The sequence below is a fragment of the Chroicocephalus ridibundus genome, chromosome 6 (assembly GCF_963924245.1).
Source record: "Chroicocephalus ridibundus chromosome 6, bChrRid1.1, whole genome shotgun sequence".
In the NCBI taxonomy this organism is placed as follows: Eukaryota; Metazoa; Chordata; class Aves; order Charadriiformes; family Laridae; genus Chroicocephalus; species Chroicocephalus ridibundus.
Genome location: NC_086289.1, coordinates 5,572,163 through 5,593,923, shown reverse-complemented (window position 1 = coordinate 5,593,923; position 21,761 = coordinate 5,572,163). Strand labels below are relative to the sequence as shown.

Sequence of the window (21,761 nt, the reverse complement as noted above, 5' to 3'; positions counted from 1 at the left end):
ACATCTAAGGAGTTGAAAATTAGAGACAAAGGGATGCTGTACTTGATGGAACATCTCAAATATGCTGTATGTTTCCACACAAATGTATAGATTATTCACTAAGCAGGGATCTGTGCTTTGGCAAATAAAGTAATAAAGGTATACTTTGAAGTGGAATAGACTCTAAACTAGTTAATCATGACAGGAGGTGGTGTTTATACAAAAACCAACGAAGTTAAAAGCTGAGTTAAATGTAAGAATATGTATTATTAATTTACCAGGAAGAACTGTATCTTCAGTAGTTTTAAATTATCTGCAACCAAGCATTACAAGTCTGGAAAATTCATCAACATTCAAATTGTCATTTCATTACGAGCATTTTATATTACAGACTAAAATTTCTTTAATATACAGTTTCTCCACTCTTTCCGTTCCTTTCCCAGTGCCAGTATCATTAGAGTTGAGTTTAGTGTAATGGTGGGTCTGGCTTCTGATCTGGAGCAGTGGGCCAAGTAATGTCCCTCATTGCCTTTATTTTCTCGTAGATCATCATAAGTAGTACAACTGTTTTATAAATATCTGTAGCTTAGGAAGTGTGATGAATGATTATTTCTGGCATCCCGCTGATCCTACTTTAAGAGTTCCTTGAAGTAGACTTTTGGTTTATGTTATTACACCAATCAGTTAAAACAATCATTAGCAGTCTACCTCAGTTGTGAGTACAGAGTTTGCAGAAGATTCTGATGAAAAGAGAATTAAAAGAATATATAATAATATTAAGTTGCTGTCTTAAAACAGCCTTATGTGCTAAAGGTTTAATTTCTGCTTTCCTGGTTACAGCATGTAACATCCCTTAATCATGGAGTTCATAGTGTTACGCTAACGCATATGCCCTCTGCTTCAGCATACTATCTAGTGTTCAAACATAGTGATAGGATTGCCTAGAAATTTTTACAATTTCAGTAAATTGTGAAACAGGAGGCAAGAGTTCAGAACCTTCACGCTTCCACAGCGACTTCTTGAAGGCTTCAGTAGGCTGGAAATTTTCTGGTAAAGCAGACGGAGAGACAAAGAGAAGTAGCTTCATCATCATTCGGATAATTTAAGTCTGATTTTATATTGGTTCTAAAGCAAGTTCTCTTTCATAGGATTCATAATTGCAAGACTATGTCTTCCAATTAACTCTTCTTTCACTGTTAATGTATATTCGTATAACAAGTTAGAAAAAGAAGGCATTCTGGGTATCATGAACGCTAGCATTGTAAGAGATTTTCAAATTTGGGAATCTTTCATGTTGATACAGGATGAAATCCACTTTTTATTACAGAAAAGGCATTGGGAGGAAGTATTCTGTAATTTTAACAGAAACTAAAAGTCATTTTATTAAGAAGGCAGATCTTTAACAACAAAAACTTGCATTGATGAATCCCAGATTTTTTGAAAGAAGACATAAAGTAGCAGGGATTTCCATCCTCCCCTGAAGTCCCAAAACACAATCTTCTTCATAGTACACATAGTCAACTTCATGTTTTCTTACATTAATTATTCAGTTGAGCATTAATCCAGAGGTGTGTTGGGTTCTCCTGAAAACTTAATGTACTTGTGAAACTTCAGGCAAAATCTAAATGCATGATTTACCACAGGTTGGCACAATTAATACGAAACTTCAGAAGTCTGCACAAGCTCTGGTCCGTGCAAAAATACTGCCCATCAAAATTAATTCCTTGTGTGAATCCATTGTCTCCAACAAAGCTATTCTAAAGAATGATTTTCTCCCAATACATTGTTTCAAAGACAAGGAGTAACACTTAATATAATTCCAAATTATCAATACGAGTTTTATTATAATGCATGATTAGAATAACAATATAGTATGTTAAAAGTTGATTTATAGGAACTTTCTTAATGGCTTTTCAAAAATCATACCTTTTCATTGCAAGGAATCTAAGAATTTGTTTGTAGCTTTCTCTGCTTAATTTTCAAAATTAAAATAATCCTACAAAATATATACATAACACTTTGTACTTCATTATGTGATTAATACTATTGTGTTGCTCTAATTATTGTGGTGTTTTATTAGAGTATTTTTAGCAGGTGTTCTGAAACATCTTCATAGATCAGACTGGTTGAATATACAGTCACGGATCTTCCTTGTCTTCCCCAAATCAGTACTTCTGCTGGACTACAGACTGCAGCTCTCTTTCAAAATATAAGTTTAAAAAATTTCATTTTTCAGTGCAAAATGATTTAATTATAGTTTGAACTTTTGAACAACTTTCTATTCTTGTACTTCGTGTGACTAGTAGAGTGCTGTCAAATTTGCGTTGCAAATTCATTATGAGTAATATGGTTTTGGACCCTAACACAGAAAGACTCAAGGCAGGATCCAAACAAGACTGGGGCCCATTGTGCAGTGCAGTACACAAACATGTAGTAAGGAATAGTCCCTATTCCAAAGACTTTGTAATACAGTACAAAATGCAAAATGCTGAGCTGGGTGGGAGGCATAGTAAAAGGTTCAATATGAGGTGAAAGGTTTAGTACCTTGCTGAGGAAATCCTGTTGTATCCAGGCTCAAACAAACCCTAATCTTGCAGTTTTGAAGATGATGCTTCCTTTCTTGAAATCTGTGTTTGACCTTTCTTGGTGCTTAGACAAGCAGGGCCTTTTACTCATTGGGTACAAGAGCAAAATATCCCACAGACCGCTCTTTGTCTCAAATATAAAATATCGTAGCAAAAAGTGTTCTTAAAGAGGCAAGCCATGTTAACCAAAAATTAAGCACTAAAAAGCACAATTGTACAACAAATACCAAGCAGCATACAAATTCACTTTTAACAAGAATGTTGTGCACTATAAAAGGATTTCAATTACTGTCACATACATACAGTAGCTTATATTTATATGTGAAATAAGACCACTCTACATAGATCAGGGGAGTTTAATTGGAATTTAGTTTTCAGTTCCATGACAAAAACCTCTTTCACTGAAGCTACACACATCACTTGGCAGTGGTAGGCATGAGAGGAAAAGCCTACTGCTGCTCTTCCGTATGCGCCGGTCTCACAGCATACACCGTGCAGCTGTGGGTGAGACACAAGGTGGATGCTCTCAGGGCTCCTAATTCCTATTCCATCTTCTTGTTGCAGAGAACAGACCGGCAGTTTCAAACAACACAACCAAGTACCACGTCATCTTGGGTCATCTGGAGAAACTGAATCTGGGAGCACTGAGGGCAAAGGTATAACTGCAGCTTTCTGCAGGAGGACAGAATTTCAGGGGTGAAATTGTCAGCACAACCCTCAGCATACTGTCTCATAACCAGAAAGGGACACAGAGCCATTGTGCCAGCACTGATTATCCTGCATGTATGTAGGCACATATGTTCTGCAGGCCTGCCTTAAATGTACAAAGATGTCTAGGTTCATGAGTCCTGTTGATTTCAATGGGAAGAAGTGCATAAATCACGCAGTAAATAGATCTTGTATTTCAAGCTCTTGATGTAACAGTTGTCCATAAGCTATCTTATCAAGTAAATAATTTCTGACCTGTGCTGTAGCAGTATTGTGGGCAGCAGGTTCCTGATAGAGACAGTGAAAGGTATAACAGTGCATAAGAATGAGGGCTAAAACCAGTGTTTCAGGCTGTAGGACAGATTGTGAGGAGCTCCTACTAGTCTCAGCTATTGCAAGGGAATATTGTGCATTATTCACAAGAATTCACAGCAGTGTTTCCCTCCCGTTCACAGTGATATGGCATCTCACTGACAATTATTTTCTTAGGAAAACACAAGCAGACTGTACAGTAAGCCGATTTTCAAACATAATTTAACAGCTGGAAGCCAGAAGTGTTATCATGCAACCAGCAGATTCTGCCACCTATGCCACTAACTCTGTTTAAGAATTACATTATTTATCTAAAAACTTAGTTTACAACACATGCAATATCACCTCTCATGTCCCAGACCTCCCTTTCCAAAATAATGCCATTGCCTTCTGTAAGCTTACTCACAACACATGGCTTCAGAAAGAGAGGAAATATAAGGGGATATTATTAAGAAACTACCTTATATGCCCTTAACATATGTGGACTTTCTCCTCCCAGTGAGTCCAGATGTCAGGATGGAAATATAGGCTTAACAAATGTGAGTATATGTGAGTTACAGTTTTTAAATATCATCTGACTATGCTTAATATGAACTAAACACTTTGTAATATTGCCAGACATTCCCCTGCATTTTTATTTTGAGAGTTCTGCTTGTCCAGATACCAGATCTCTACTTTCCTGACTATTCTTGTGCATATATGCCAATTGTTATCATCAACAGTGAAAACAGTAACTTAAGGAAACGGTCCATGTTCAGCTGATTGTGAGATTCTCAAATTGTTTTTACTCACCAGACTATTTTTTCATCTGATGTTCATTCAGTTCTCATAAATGCATATATGCAAAACCTTATTCCCATTGAGAAGACTCATATAAAGGAATCTTAAAATAAATATCTCAAATTTATTAGCAGAGATTCACTGTGTGCAGACTTCACCGTTCCTTCCTTTTCCTCCTGTCAGAGTGCAGAAATGCACATAAAGTTTCTGGCATTTACAGAGGATCTCCAACTGAATTTTAGTTCTTAAATTTGCATACTTTGTATATACCATGATACACAGCAGCTCAAATGGATACTGTATTTCAGGAAGCAATAGGCAGTCTCCATTGTCATCAAATATAGAGAAATAATGGGGATTTTTTATGGTGCTGAGAAATGAATTACCAGTGGTGTTGACCGTGCATCTCAAATAGCTTGGAAGCTGCCCAGCCTGCAGGTGCTCTCATCTAGAGCCAATAAACTGTGGATCTACCACCATTAGATTTAGTATCAAATCTAATCATTTGTCCAGTTCTAGAAGATTGGTCTCCTGCTGTGAAGACCCTGGGCCTTAATGAAGAAAGACATGTTTTTAAATGAGACGGTTTAGTGACTGCCCAGGAGTGTTGCATATGATTTTAAAGCATAAACTTTTTGCCTTTCCCTTGAATACACCCAAATAATTGCTGCTATTGGGGATGAAGGGATAAAGTAAGAAATTAATTGTCTAAGAACATTGCAACACAGGACCTGTTGCCCTGTGATGGCTGTTCCTGACACGAAGATAATCCTGGTAATCTGAAATGGGGCCTAGACTAATTGAAAACATCAGAAATAAAACGTCTGAGGTACTTACAATTCAGCTGCCAGCTCTGCAAGCAAATACAGATGAGGGTAATTTCTTTTAATGAGTGTAGCTAACTTAAAAAAATTGTTTTAGCAATGTAGAAGTGTAAGTTCATATACTTGATTCTTGCAGAAGCTTTTATTTCCATATTTACACATAATCCCATGGGAGGTAAAAACCTGGCACCAGATATTCTTTCAGCAAAGTGGATTAGGTTACAGCCCATCAAATCACAGTATACATTGTGCCAGTTTAAGAAGGTATTTTCAGAGGAATATGAAAGAACAATTATTAATAGCACTCTGAAAAAAAAACTGGGGCCCAATCTGGTGGAATGTCAGTGAAAAAACCCTGTCAGGATCAAACCCTCATTGGCACCAGGAACTCTTTCTTTATTACTTGGAAGGTTTCATTAAGTGAAAGATTGACACAAGGTTGCTACAACAACATGTGGAAGTCATGCTGACAGAAACTAAAATGCTCAAAACCTTCCACTTTTCCCCTACAATCAAACAGTGATTTAGTTCAGGAAAATGAAAAAAAAACTTTGGAAGAAAGAGCAGGAAATATATACATACATCACTGATGCCTCAGAGCAGAGAACAGCCAGACAGCTGCTGCCTTGGTGGTCCACCCAGTACATTTCTAATGGAGGAAAAAAGGAATTAAAAGCAAATGCAGAACAATGTTAGATTTTTGCAAAATAAAAAGCCAATTAGTGCTCTGTAGAGCTGTGCCCATATTTCACATAATTGCATGGCAATTTTTTGGACATTGAAGTTTTACTATGCCAATGATTTCTGTATTCCCAGAAAATTCATAGGAATTCACTTTTCTTTATAGCAATCTCTAGAAGTTATCACCTATTAGACATTGCCAACACCATGCAAACAATTGACTTAAACCTAAGCACTTCTGTGATAGATTTAATCCTATCACAGCAATCATTTCTTCATATCTTGTGCTGATGTGAACATATTTTTATTACATGTGTTTAAAGACGTGTAACTCACAAGCTATTATGAAAGAAATAATTTTTTCCTCTCTGAAATAATGTATTCCAAGGGAGGATTTTCCAAAAGTACCAAGTAACTGAAAGCATGCTCTACTTAAAAGTCTTTTCTATGATTGGTGTGGGTTTCCTATTCCAATGACACGTGCTTTGGTGGTTTATAGTTAAAACAACTCTGTACTGAAGTGGCATGTTTTTTTCCTGAAGGGCTTACATGTGACGCTCTAACTTCAACCGCTACATTCAAACAAGTGGTCTGAAAGATCCATCTTATCCATCAAGAGGAGAAACAAGCTGCTTTCCCTCTTTTCTGACTGCATGGGCAAGACAAGACTGAACACAGCAAGGGGATGAAGAATGGAACAGAGGCAGGAGACTTCTGCTTTTTCCTTCTCTCCCTCCTGCCAGGTAATCTGCTAGCATTCCCAGACTTTGAATGTTTATTCTGAACTCCAGCAAAGTATCACTCATGAAATATGTGGAGCAGTGCTGACTTGCAGTGGTTTTCTTACGGCAGCTATCAGTTTTAGCCATGCTGTGGTTATATATGTTTGCCACGTGCTAAACTGATTCATTTTCCCAAACATAGCTTACTAAGTTAGTCAGGTGAGAGAGACAGCCTGATACTTAGTAGTTATAGTCCTCGAGTGAAAAGCCAGAGGGTAAAATTCCAGTTACGTTGGAGTATCGTGGAACTTGTCTCACTGCCTTAAGCAAACAGTATACTAACAACGACAGCAGTCGGCACCCCGTGTACAGGACCTATCTCGTGTTATTCTCATCCAGCAACTGAGAATTCCTGTGAAGAACTGATGTGTCATAGCCCTACAGCTCCCTGGGTCAGATTCCTTACACTTCATAGCTATCCAGCATAGTGTTCTCAAACATAAGCCAATTCACATTAATAGAACACTTTCATGTGATCCAGGGAGAAAGGGGATCCATACACCAGCTAGGCGTGAAGGAGTGCAGAAGGTTATAAAAATCAGGGACAGAGTGGTACATTTTCATTTTTAGTCTAGAGGAAAATTGGGTAAGTAATTTTTTATTAGTTCTTTAAAATTAGAAATGTCTAGACTCAAAACAGTTTACTAATTATGTTTTAGACATTGCAAAAAGGCAAAGGGAGTGTCTTACAAGTAAAAGAAACTTTTCTCCTTACCAGAAAAAAACAGTGTCTCCTTTGAGGTTCTGTAGTTCCATGGGCTCTTGTATAACTTGTTTTACAATCCACAAAACCTATAAAGTAGTCTACAAGATGATGTCTATTTAGTCAGTATCTTTCTAAGACCAGAAGACCGATCATTAAGTGTGCATGTCCTAAAATAGCTGTTTTAAAAACATGTTACAACATTACAGACTGTAATAGCTATTTGCAAATGCTGGAGTTTTTAAATATGGCTCTCTTCCACCGTTGTTCTTTTTCAGAAATAGTTCTAAGGATTTGTTTCAGAATGCATTGCTTGTTGATTTTAAGTTGCCATGTAACGACAAGAATGTTTGTTTCTCATGCAAAATTTCATAGATAAAATTAGCTGGCTAGTCACTGCAAAGATTACATAGATGTTTCATGATGTTCTTAAGTGAGAACTGACTATGGTGTTTCGTCCTTTCATGCATAATGATGTTTGCTTCAGGCTGTAAAACACAATACTGAACATCTGTAGGCAGAATATTGCCTCTGGTGACCCAAACCTTTTATAGATGTTGAGGCAGTTGAAGTCACTTCTAGCCTTTCCCACTAGGAGAACTAATCAGATTAAAATAGTACTTCACTAGTTTGAGATTAACAAGAATTTGATTATGTTATTATTTTGAACATAGATGACATTCTGTTGAAATATGTTGTAAACAGGTAAGACCATAGACAATTATTTCTGGAATTTTTTAATGAACAGAGTTTATACTACCACAATGTTTTGGTATGTTTTGTATATTTTGAAAACTATTTTTCAAGTAACTGCCTTTAAAAAGACAGATTTATCTTCAGGCAGAAACTAACAATCATATTGACAGACACAGGATGACAATGGCAGACAGGCTTCTATGTGTATTATAAAGTTGGTGTTTCCTACAAAATCTGATCTTATCCAAAAAAATAAAGTGCTTATAGCTTGAGTTTGTTTCTTGTGATTCAGCTATTCAGGATCAAGCTGCTAATTACTTAGGAGTAGACCTTTTCCACTCCACACAGCCCAAGATATAGGTTAGAAACCTGCTATACATGTGGGAGTTAAGAAAAGAATCTCCATCCCTTCATGTCAAAGCTTTTTAATTATAAATTCAGAGATTAATTAAGTAGATGGTAATACATATATCCATACATCTTGTTTTAAGGGGATTTGGGAAAGTAGAAATGTAGAAGGGCTGGTACTTGGCCAGAAATGTCAGATAGGCCTACGGATGGAAGAACTAATCCTCACTGTCTTAGTTTTCAGTACCCTGCCATCTGCATCTACATCTACATCGTCTACATCTACATCCTTGCATTTTACCATCTTTAGAACAGAGATTGTGACAATAACAGGCTTGGACACTCTGGCTTAGGGAGATCAGTTGTCACTTTGCACGTGCTCCGGAATTGTCTAGTTAGTGTTGTTCATCAAGCGTTTTGACAATCCCAGGGCAAGCTGTGGAAAGCAACCTAGTCTATGAAAAAGCTGATCTAAGCTCATCTAAGTTATATTATGGCTTGGTTATTTTATCAGTAAAGCAAGTTGTTGTCATGGTTTTGGCCAGATTGGCCAATCAGAACGACAGATGGCCCTCCCCTGCCCTCTTCAGAGAGCAGAGGAAGAGATAAGGATATTTATTAGTTTAGAAAAAGGAACTAAACTACTTTAATGAAAATAATGATAAATAAGAAAATAGTAAATAATAATAGAATAATAAAAATTAAAGAAAAAAAGTATACAATATATACAAAACCGTATCCAGCTCCCAGGATGACGATCGCGTCACCAGCAGACACAGGGAAAGTCCCAGACTGGAGTCAGCGATGGACAGGAGCTGAATTCCAGAACTAGAGTCAGGAATGCTTGGATCAGGATCAAAGGCAGACGAACAGACAGGGTCCTCCTCAGGCGTCGGCCATTGAAGAAAAAGCGAGCCAGAGCCGCCTTGCCCCTTTGTTCCCTCAGCTTTTATACTGAGCGTGATGCAGATGGGATGGAATACCCTGTTGGTCAGTGTTGGGTCACCTGTCCCGTCTGCTCCTCCCTGCAGGTGGGACCCCTCTACGCTTCTCCGCTTCTGACCCTCTAACGGGGCAAGCAGCGAAGTTACCTGACCTTGGTTGTTACAGCAATAAGTCTAAGCAAGAGCCTCTGGGCATACCATTCCTTGGTATAATCAGGTCTTATCAATCTGAGAGTGAACAGTTTCTGAACAATGTGCTGTTAATTTCAGACTTTATTCAGTTAGAAGAGGCCCAGCTAAAAAGTAAAATTACGAATCAGAAAATTGGTTCTGTTTTACCTCAAACCAGGACAATGACCGGATATGCTTGGATTGTCACATGGGCACTGGTTTGTGGGGCTGATTAGAAAGGAAACCTGTTCAAAGCCAATCAAACAGCCTACTGCAAAAAAGAAATAAAATAAATGCCCCCAGTTCCAGCCTTATCCTTCATATTCAAAGCTATGCCTGCAGACCATTTCCCCCTTATACAAAAAATAATTTACATTGTAATTGCTTGCTTGTTATTTTGTGGGGCTCGATACAAAGCAAGCAGGGTAGAAATAGAAGTAATAGTTTGGAGAGTTTCCAGAGTAGGCACGGGCGTAGGGCCGAGGGGCCGAAGGGGAGACATCTCTGTGAAGGTTCAGGTTGTGAAATCTCCTGCAGGGTGTGGTAGGGTCTCTGTCTTCATTGTCAACTTCCATTCTGCTGGATGAGAGGAAGGCATTTTTGAAGAATACTGTGGATATTCCTTTCTTACCACTTGAAGCTTTCTTTAAAATTCTCTTGTATCTATCATCTTTTATGGCAGTATCAGAGAATGGCAATATTGGAGAATGATTTTATGGCAATATTAGAGAATGATTGACCTCGAAGACTGGGCAGCTTTTAGTCCGTGCTGTGGTTCTTCTTTCGATGAGGGAAGTCAAACCAAGTTTTCATACTGACCACTGACCTTTTTTCTGGAAAGATGGTCCTTCATTCTGGGGGAGGTGGAAGTCACTACGCAGGCTGCAGAAAACTTTCATGTCAGCTTTTGTATTTTCTGATGCCAGTAGAACAACGTTTATAGAAGCCCCTTACGTCCATAACAAGTATGAAAAGAGTAAAATTTTACCCTACATCTATGATCTAGGCGTAAGACTAAATGAATAGCTTAAATTCTGTTAATTGATTCTACATTCAGTTGCAGAAACTAATGGTTTGAAGAGTTTCGCTGCTGACAGCCAGACTAGAGCCATCACAGATTATAGTTTTTATTTTTCTTGACATAATCCTTTTTAAGTACTGCCTTCTAAAAATTGCATGGTGAAACAAAGTCCAATTTAATTTTTGTTTGCTTTCATTAGAAGCTCTTGAATGCAGGATACTATGAAAATATATCAGTTTGTCAAGATACATATACAGAATACACAAGCCTCGGCAAGTTTGACAAAATACTGAACTGTATATTCTTGCCAAATTAAATTTGTCATAAAATGCTAGTTAGGACTTGACAGACTCATTTACTTCTCTGGTTTCACAGCATGCATGTGATCCAGCTAGCACTCTTGGTTCTTGGTCAAACCCAAGCCTCAGCCAGCTATGAGTCCTTGCAAATGGATTAGGATATGTTTGTTTGCTTCATGTGTAAGCAATAGTGTGCTGTGGGGAATTTTGTAGGACTCTAATAGAACTGAACATAAATAAAAGGTAAGAATGATTTATTTTGTTACGTAGATGAAATCTACTTTTCTGGGTATAAGTAATCAGAAAAGATTCAAGGGTTCATGGCAACCTGACTGGGTGTTCTCTTGCTATCAAAACACAATGTGATAGATATCATGCTAATATTTTTTTATATGAACGGTTGCCATATTTACAACAGAAATATTTTAGAAGGAAACAGGACCAGTATAATTGTGAGTAAGAAAGCAGGACCATGAGATAATCTCCCTAGAGACAATGAAAGAAAACAGGAAACTCTATTAGTGAACCAACACTGTAGTTGTTTCTGCAGAATAGATCTGACTGAGGAATTGATCAAATTAAACCAAATGGCATATATTTTCAAAGGAGTTCTTTGGGAAATATGAGTTCAGAACATTTTTTCCCATTCCCAAAATGTGCTTCCTCCAGCATAGCTGTAAAAAATATAACTATTTTGGGGAGTTAGAGACTAAAATAGGTGAGGGATTTGACCCTCAGCCCTATTTTCTATGATTCTATGAAGTGTTAGCCAAACAGCACCATTTCCTTGCACTTAAGGTTCAATGTCATATTTTTACTCATCCTCCAAAAGAGGCTCAGAGGATGCATCTAGATTTTCTGGAGAAAAAACAATTTTTGATGTTAACACACTCTAAATTGGTGAGCAACTCCTAGTTGCAGCCAGAAGCCCAAAGATTGCTGCAGTAAGGGAACAGAAACAAAATAAAAAAAAAAGCAGTTCATGAGTATCAAAATCCTAATTTTTACAGCACAGTTTTGGACCTTACATGCCTAGATTTTAATGTGCTCCATTTTGGTTTTAGCATGGTATAGACTGTGAATCCTCCAGCACTTCAGAGGGAGGAATATGTGTGTGATGTATTATACATGGCCGTCTCCCACTTTTCTTACTATTATCCTAGTATAATGTGAGCTGTTGACCTATTTTTCGTCCTCACAAAAAAGCTGTAGATTCAACTATAAAGATTTTGGTTTTGTATTTCTGAATGTGTCTTTGTATTATATGTACAGCCTATTGATACAATTGAAACTATAGTAATTATTATTAACTGTTGGAATAAGTTGCATGCCTACTTGTTACATTGTTTATTACTCACAGTTTCCATGCCACTTCCAACAGTAAACTGAAAATTATACTTAACCACTTTCTTTATGAGAAAGAGCTGATTTTACCCACAAATTTGGAGCATTGCACAGTTTTATTAAACCCATGTGATATTCTCTGCATGATGCAAGGGGGCAGGAGGTTTAAATTCATAGTTTTACATGAAGTTGGGGTTTTGTTTCAGTTTCTCTGGTAGACTCTGATAGTCGTTGCACTGTTCACATCAAAAGGTGATATATGTCAGGAGCATTGAGCATGGAGATATTAATGCATTCTAATAAACTAGCCTTAGCATTTCTAATTGTCATAGACACAATATTTAGTCCCTGCGTGAAGACTTGCCAGCCCAAAACCAATATTAGAACCAGGGCACTATTAAACCATTTCCATTGTCAAAAAGACTTCAAGATTTTTGGAAATTATGCTTAAGCCTTTTGCATTAATATATCCTACAGTCTCATCGTATCTTTTTATGGCAAGTTCTGTTCTTACATCTGAAGCTTAAAGAGGTTTGATTCAACCTAGAGGCTATAAGACTTTTCAGAGAAAAAAATTATTCATTTCCAGATGTACAGAACTGCACCAAGTAACACTTAAGAGTTTGCTCATACAGCAAAAAAAAAGAATTTCATCTGGATACAAGATACCAATCTTGATTCACTTTAGCCCTTTAATTACAGAAGGTGGTATCGTGTATACTCCAATCATACATGAACTTTAAACTGGACAAACAATTGTAATCTTTATTTTGTGCTCATTCCATTGACTTGAAATATGGTTAGTATCCACTTTTTGGGTATTAGTGACTGATATTCAGTTCCCTACATTCTGTTATGGTTTCATGTTAAGAGTTCCGTTTGCTAATATCTCAGAGTGCTTTGTGATTAGTTAAAAACAATTGATACAACTGGGAGACAAAAGTGCCATCTGTGAACTTGCATGTAACATCAGCCTAGGCATTCTTTTTAACATTAGCTCCTGCTCCAACAGGCAAAGATGGGTTTTTTTGCCAGCAAGTCAAGGATGTGCTGTACAAAACAGCACTTGGATCTTTAATAGCCAAAAGAGAGTCATAAGGCTTGCATAAACGTGTAATATTTCTACCTGAAAGATGAAATCTGAAAAAAATGAAATCTGTCAAGCTAAAAACTGGAGTTCTACTTTTCCCATTGCACTGGTCGTCTGCCATCCCCAGATGACTCTCGGGATTTTGCACCCCAATGAATTACCATTTTTACTTTTGAGTCCACATCCAAATATGAATCCAATCACTTGATTGCAGTGGTAGCACTGTGTGCTGAGGTTATAGACATCATAGGTGCTGCTGGAGGAGAACTAGAGCAATGTTGCTTATTTCATTCACTTTATTGCCTTTTGTTATTTTCTTAGTGATGAAAAGAACAGTTCAATGACAGTAGAAAAATAGATTAATAGTAGATAAATAGAAACCATCTGCAAAGTCAAATTTCATCTATAATGTTCCATCTTTTGTAATGATCAAAACGAAAATAACTATAGCCAATATTCAAAAAACATAATTCAATTTTATTGTTAAAAATCTTACTGAGATGAAAGGGGAAATTTACATCTTTAAGAAGCAGGCTGTTTGCAGACTCAGGAAGCCCCAATATTGTAGCCATTTGCAGATGATTTCTGAAGATTTTCTTCCCAAATTTTCATTCACTATTACAATCCCTGCTGAAAAATGTAAAAATAGTGCCTAATTTTGTATAAAAACAATTATTTTGTGAGCCTGATCTCCAGGGAGCATTCCCCAAATCAAAACTGAGATTGAGTTGAAGTACTGCAAAGACTGTGTCTAACATATTCACTAACGATGAAGAAATGCAAATGTAAAATACACCTGTGAACTGAGTGAAGTTCTGAAACTGGATATTGTTTATATTAGTGGAAGATGATAACATGAATATAAATAGTGTAGACCCATCTGGACAAGGCAATGTGTTATATGAGTTTAAATCTGTCATTAGGAGAAGATGATTAGGTTTATGCCTGTCAAAAGGATGAAGACTTGTGCCATCTGTAACAACAGCGAGCAGCTTAGTTAACTTTATCTCCACCAACCACCATGGATCACTAGGACCACTTCCCACAACATGGCATGAGATCAGCTTTTAAAAAAAGCCACTACCACAAAGGCAAACATCAAGAGCTCCAATTCGGAGTAGGATAATGCAGTTTAGGCACCATTCATTGTCACCAGATCATCCTAAAAACCTTAAGGACTGTCTTTAACTGACTTCTCAATCTTGTTTTGCGTGCCTGCTTAGTTGAATCAAAGGAGTCAAGGGGAAGATAAGTTTATCATTTCCATCAATCTAAACATTCATTCATTACATTCATTTTAAACATTATAACAGTCCTGAAACAACGGTAATGTCAGTAAGGAAGGATTCTCATTATTATGCGATTATTATCTGTTGGAAAAAAGCACATATAGAAATTATTTTAACCTTACTGTTTTTCTTTCCTTCTTTATTTATGGTATCTTTAATGATACCTCTGTGATGTTACTGTGCACAAAAATGTTCTTAGCTGGCCCTTACAAATAAGCCAAATGAAGTATTTCAGTCCTGATTAGCCTTAAAATGTGATGAGGTCTTTTTGTGCAGGGCTAAATCAGTGTAACATCCTTGCGAAAAGTCCCTCATTCAGTACATATTCCATGTAAAATATAACCTATCCTTTTTGAACAGCAGTGCCAAATCAAATCAGTAATCATTTTCATTCGGTACTGATATTCTGAGGGCTGAACACTAGCGTTAGTTTTCTATATTTCTATATAAGGCCAGTATATTAATGGCCTAATCACTCAAACCCTCTGTGCCTCAGTTTCCACTTTTGTAAAATGTTGGCCGTGTTATCCTGCTCTGTGAATCAGTGAAGAACTTGCATAAGTAACCCCACCTAAATATTTACAGTACAGGAATGTGAGTGTTGTGCTTCCTTCAATATAAATGTTTTCAAGGTGCAGAAGATTGAAAAAATGACCAGTTTAATTTCAAAGTAAATATTTTTTCATCCAACTTCAGCATCTTTGTAAACAACGATTCACAGCTTTATGAACACTATCTTGACTACAGAATTTTTTCAGTGGTCAGTGACTCAGTTCTCAGTCCTGCAAAGATCTAGTATAATTATTTGGGCTAGAGTCTGAAACCTAACCCTGGTCAGGCTATTAACAAGTTGTCTTGATGTGCAAGTCTCCTGAGAGACTTATTTCCATAGCCTGCCCTCACTACTGATAAAACACGGCACATCTGGAGTGAGAATATTGTTCACTGCTAAATAGTCAGTAGCTAAGTTTATGACCTAATTTATTCTCAGGCAGGGATCAAACAACTGTCACGAGATTATGAAAAACAGCTTCAGGCTAAATGGCCTCTAACTGAGGATGAAGGATATAACCTGTATAGGATATATGTATTTATATGTACATAATATCTAATATATACAAGTGTGTATCTGTATGTGAGTGTGTGTATACATGATTATGTACCTGTGTACAGGTTGGGCCAGCACAAGAAATCAATAAGCATCCACCCCTCAGCCCAAGGGAAGTTTCAGAGTGTTGGAGGCTTTGCAGAAGCCCAAGAACGAGTGAGTCCTCCTCTCCTGTGATATTTGTGTGGGCATGACGGGTGCATTAGCACGAAGCCCAGAAAGCAGCTGCAACCTGCCAACTCTGACATGTCAACACACACCTCAGGCCAAGATAGCAGGAGATGAGATACTGCTGCCATCCGCAATTAGGGAGAGACAGTTGCTGACAGCTGGTTCAGACTCCACAGCTAAAGGAGAACAAGAAGGAAGGAATCTTTTACCTTCTGAGCAGCTTTACGCCCTGCTTCTTCTCTGCCATTCTCCTCAGAAAACCAGACCTTATGGCAATTCTTTGCTCTCCCTTGTATTTCCACTGAGTATCTTGGCCAAAGTGAGGAGAAAAAAGGGAATGCATGGAGAGAAGAAAGAGGTAAACACTACCGAGGGGACAGCAAGGAAAACAGTTTGAAGGAGAAAGAACCTGCAAAGAGGCTAGAAATAGTTCACCCTGGGATCATTCTTCCCATGCTTTTTTATATGTGCCTCTAGAGACCTGTTAAACCAGCTGGTCCCCACCTTGCTTATGTCTCCTTTTCTGCCTCAACTTAATATGGATTTTTGTCTCTCTCAGTTGTGTCCCACCACGCCCAGTGCTGTGGCCGGACACCACAGCAGGCAGACCAGCTCTGGGAGTTGAGAGCCAGCAGGTTCTGAAAATCCACCCTTCAGTCCCACCACTGCTTCCAAATCTTTGCCCCAAGTCAGAGAAATATCATTCCTGCCTCATCTTTGGGGTTTAGGAATCGGGATCCTTCACTTCGAGTGAGTGAGCGTGCATTTAGAGTGTGAAAACACACATGCACTCTGCCAAGGTGGCTGTAGACCTGAATTACACAGTCATATACGTCTCACGATACAAGTATGGGTGAGATATTTTTCATAAATCAGAATCGTCTGTTTATAAAAGGCAGGCAATAATAATAAGGAAATCATTTGCAGTCCTGCACAAGGATAGGTGGGCTATGTAGGTCAGCCTCCCCTATTGCTCCCAAGCCCTGTCAGCTGGTTGTGGCATCAGGAACTTAAAACAGGAAGCCTTTATCCAGCTCTCCATAGCCACAGACTGCATGTGGCCAGCGAGAGAGGCAGTGCCACTGCACAGAGCTCTGTGTTTCGTCTGGATCAACAGCCTTCCCACTGACTTAAGTGCTGCATATGGAATCTGGTGGAAAACTGCTGGTACAAATGTGGTTTGGAAAGAGAAATGCTCCAATACTTGGATGTTATTTTTTGGATCATGTATATTTTGGTAAATACTTTTGGCATCACTTTTAAAGACTTAGGTCCTCCGCATTACTTTGACATCTGCAATCAGTGCAAAGAAAAGGGAATATGCATGTGCTCTAAACATTTAATGCTCAATGCACAAGAGAAAGATTATTCAGATTGACAGATGTAGACATTGAGCACCATTTCAGACACCCTGAGGTGTCCGTGGCATCCTTGTGGGACTGGCAGAAAAAACACAAAACTTATCTTCCAGAGAGGCAGTTAAGGGATGAGCAGGGTACCTTAAGGTGTCCAGTGTGACACTAGATGTGTCTTTTAGGCAACAGAATCACACGTAAGGTTTCCAGAATCACTTTTACTTATTATTGCATGAAACTATATGGTATTATGAAAGTTCTGTTAAAAGCTAAAATGACAGACTTCTTTTTTCCAACTGGGAAAATACTAATAGATAGACTGTAAAATAAAATTAATCAGCACCCCCATGTTTCTTTAGGAAGGGTACCTCCTGATAGAGGTTTGAAATTTATCTCAAATTCTGGCGTAGTCTGGCAACTGGTGCCTGCTGGGGAAGCTAGTGCTGGCATCCTAGTTGTAACACTTGGTGAGTTTTTTTTACCTTGGACAAATCAATTAATCTCCAAAGAAATACGTGTCATCTTCTACACCTTTTGTGCCATGAATATTTAGTCTAAAAGATTTGAAGGAGGGAGAGGGGACTATCTGTACAGAGACTAAAATGAGGTCAAGTCTCTCAGGCACTTGATGTCTCTCACTTTCCAAAATCACTTCTGATAGTGCTATGTATAAATAAGGCCTTCGTATTTTCTTTAATTGTTGCCACTGCCATATCAAAGTACTACATTACCATGAGCGTGAATAAAACTTTTCCAAATACCTTAGCTATATGAAGAGGTTGAACCCCATCAGGAGTCAAAACACTTTTGGATCGCAATGTTGTTTCCCACGTTACACACTGGGGCAAAACAATTCCCTTTCCCTTCCTCCCTGAACACTCTGATTTTGCAGCCTGACCGCCTCTGGTGCCACCGTTAGACCTCCACGGTGCAGATGCACTGACATCCCTGGCACAGGGGTGGCGTCATTAGAAGCGGTGGAAGTGTGCCATAGATCAGATTTTTCCAGGTCAGGTTGAAAATTAGCCAGAAATGGGAAGAATAATTTTTAACTTTCTTAATGTGTTTTGTCTCTTCGTAGCAGATACTCAAAGCCTCCCTGTTTCGTTTCTTTCGTACTTGCACATTAAGTGGAACAAATCAGCCAAGGCTGGGCTGCATCGAAGAGCTGTCTCATGCGCCGTCCTTTAAATCCTCAGTCCCACCCTATGTGCAGTGGTGCAGCCCCGACAGGCAATTTCTGGTTATCCTGGGGGAAGGGCAGCAAAATACCATTTCACAACTCTCACAAAAGGCCAGCTCAGCTTTTTGTTGCCAAGCAACATCACAGTTTTACAGCAGATCCAGCTGCTGATGTTGCTAAGCAACATCTTTCCCATCAAGTTCTGCACTTTTAAAGCATTACATATTTACTAATTCTCATTATAGGATTATGTTTTCCCTCACAGATCTCGATATTTGCTCTGTTAGAATTCATGAGAAAACAAGGGCTGAAGGACTATCATAGGTCATTCTTGCAGATCTCTATGACATTGTTCTAATATGCAGAAACTAAGAATGATTTTGCATTAGTCACATCAAGATCAGAGAAGAGCAAAATTCTGAACACCCCCCCCCTTTCTTCTCTTACCCACGAGAATAGCTGGTGCATAATGGTATGCTCAGTGCTTCAGCAGAGCTTTGCAGCGCTTTATGTGTAGTATCAATCATGTGAAAGTAAGGAACATAAAAACATTTTGTCTTTTTTTGGCAGTATTTATACCATAAAGTAAAATGAGCTCAAAATAAATTGTCTTATATAAATACCTAAGGTAGCATGTATTCAATATATAAGAAGCTAACATATCTCAGTGTGTGTGGCTGATAAGTATACTAAATACTGTATATACTAGGATTAAATTTGATCACTCAAGACAAATTGCTTGGATCTTACTGAAATGCCTAACTCATTAACCCGCCACATAGCTTACCTTTAAGTCTGAACTGTGTTTTCCCCTAGTTTGAGTCTTCCAGTCCTCCTGGGTTAGATCCTCTTTTGATCAAGAAAAGGCAGTCAGTCTCCCTGGATGAGCATGAAGTGTGGATGAGGAACCACAGGGGAATTCCAGCAAGTAACAGTAAAGCAACCCGATGTGAGTACATCTTCTCTCCCACCAGTTCTATCATAAAATCATAGAGAATAAATCGAGGCATCAGAGAATAAGGAATGGTCTCACAGTTAGTGGCTTACACAAACTGATTTGGCTTCATACTGGAACAGAGCAGAAGAGCAGCATCTGCATAGGTGGGAACAACTTGCAGTGAATAGGTGTTGCTTGGGATAGTTGGGATAGAACCTGACTGTATCCTAATTTGGGTCAGAAAAATGACCCAAAGACATAATGTCAGTGTTGTCAGACAGAGTTGTTCTCGGTCCAGAGATCAGAGAGCTTGGTTGCTCACTGTCAGCATGTATGTCGCTCCCCTCATTTCACATGACTCGTGGTTCTGGCAGGAATGAAGTTGTCTCCGTGGCTTTGGAAACGTTACCCAAGGTTAGCCAAACAGAGGAGTTCTCCTTTGCATACGTGTTGATAAAAATACACAGTCAGGAATCATGTTCAACACCCAGCAGGTCGTTTTCCCCAAAGTTTGTGCCAGAGAATTGTTTTGCAAGGCAGCTTCTTCACTTTCACTTTGTTTCACTTTCTGGCCTTAGCTTTAGAAATGGAATAGCACCAAACATGAGTTCATTTTCTGTTTACGAGGAAATAATGCGGCTATCAGAAGTGAATATACTTCTAGGCTTGTGTTTTCCTGAGCTCCCACAGGATCCCTGTTCTTAAATTCATGGCAGAGAGCCTAAACAAACACATTGCATAATTTGTTGTCTATAGGCAATGAATTTGTAAAATTCAATTATTCATTGTAAATGGCCCTATTTTGTTTTCTAGGGAAAAGCACACTAAAACTTTCAATTTGATGAACTTCAGCTTTTCTGGAGTCTGAAGTAGGCTGGGGAGACCAGAGAAAAGGGGATATAATAGACACTTTCACGTTTTTTAGTTTTTGAGCTTTGCTATAGATCTTGACTTTTCCGTCTTGAACTTTTAGAGGTATAGCACAGATTTATTTGACATATTGTATTGCCCACATGCCACCAAAACCACTCATACGTACTTTATAACCTGAAAAAGCTCAGGGAATACAGGTAATCTATTTCTGATCTGTGGAATTCTTCTTTGATCAGTAACAGTGGCCTAAGGTGGTATAATAATGCTGGAGGCTTGGATTGCTGGGTCACCGACATCATAAAAAAAAGGAAGGTTAAAAAGGCAGGGCTACTCATGTAGTCCCCGACCTTGCAGCTGTTCATTCCAGCTCTTCACATGCCTACTGTTTTCAAGCCAGATGTTTGCAGACCGAGACTTTGTGGACCAGAGAACCACCACAGGAAAGCCAGCAGACAGCCTATGGCTACCCTATGAAATCCTGCCTCTTATTCATGTCAGACAGGAATTTTCCACACTGGAGTCAGTAACGCTGCCTAGCAGCTCTTCAAGGTGACAATTCCTGTGCCATGTGGCACCAACGAGCACCACTGGTGTTACAGAAACTCGTTAATCACTTGGAGTTGCCACTAATGATAACTACAGTGCCTTTTGTTATCAGCTGTCTTTCTGAGCACCCCTTTGTGGAAGCACTGCTGGAACGGACAATGAGCATTAATAATAACAATTAGCTCACCCATAAACCAGTACTTCTTGCAACATCACATTTCAAAGGGTTTTTGTCATGTCTCCACCCTTCAGGATGATTAAATGGGAAATGATTTCAGCATAACCTGAACAGGAACATCAACATTTGGTAGCAGGTATTTCTGAGAGCTTTCAAGAATAATAGGAGAAAATGAAAGACAAACACATAAACAAACTTGAATGCAAAATGCTGACTAGATACTCCCCCCAATACCAATTTTCCCTTGAAAACACCTGCATAACTTCAGTGTATGGTTGATACTGTTTCACTGAACAATTCTTGTAGTGCCAGAAGCACTGCTCACACCACAGGCCAAGAAACACTGGAAGTGAAATACGTTTTAACTAAAATCCATTTTCTCTGGGGTTGCTCTTGTGAAAAACATTAGTACTCAATTTACGGCATGCAGAGCCATTGCAGTCTCCCAGGAGCAGGGGGAGGCCGGGGTGGAGGAAGTATAACTTGTTTTCTTTTTCGCCTGGGGTGGAGGCAAGTTGGTTGTTCAGCAGGTTATGAAGGTGGGTCCCTGAAAGAAAGCCTTCATTTCATGTCAGTCGGAGGAGAAGTAGGAGGAAAATAAGGTGAAAACTTGTGAGGTGAAGATGGAAGGAATGGTTTGAAGATACGCTCTAAAAGTGTCAGTGAATCCAGAGCTGCCAGATTAATCCTGGAATGTAAGTGTAAACTTAAACATTTTCTTGCTCCCACTTTCAGGAAAGCAGTTGTTTTACTGTACATGTGCAAAAGCCTCTATAGGCTGATCAGACCAATCTGGTACTCGTGAGCAATTTTGGAGATATATAGTGTTCAAATAGTTGTAATAATGACATGTA

At 38.6% G+C, this 21,761-nt stretch overlaps 1 protein-coding gene and 1 long non-coding RNA gene across 2 annotated transcripts in view; one reads left to right on the top strand and one right to left on the bottom strand.

Moving 5' to 3' along the window:
* Window positions 1-1,897: 1,897 nt before the first annotated feature.
* Window positions 1,898-19,276, bottom strand: LOC134517544 (uncharacterized). The gene is made up of 4 exons (XR_010071662.1): window positions 19,161-19,276; window positions 7,367-7,455; window positions 5,771-5,837; window positions 1,898-3,236 (listed from the first exon to the last, which is right to left on the bottom strand). It is a non-coding gene; the product is annotated as an uncharacterized LOC134517544 (long non-coding RNA).
* TACC2 (transforming acidic coiled-coil containing protein 2) overlaps window positions 6,412-21,761 on the top strand; it is a 151,280-nt gene continuing 135,930 nt past the window's right edge. The window contains exon 1 of the mRNA XM_063339137.1: window positions 6,412-6,612. Within this exon, the coding sequence (XP_063195207.1) occupies window positions 6,562-6,612 (51 nt within the window). The 5' untranslated portion in view covers window positions 6,412-6,561. The remainder of the gene's footprint in view (window positions 6,613-21,761) is intronic.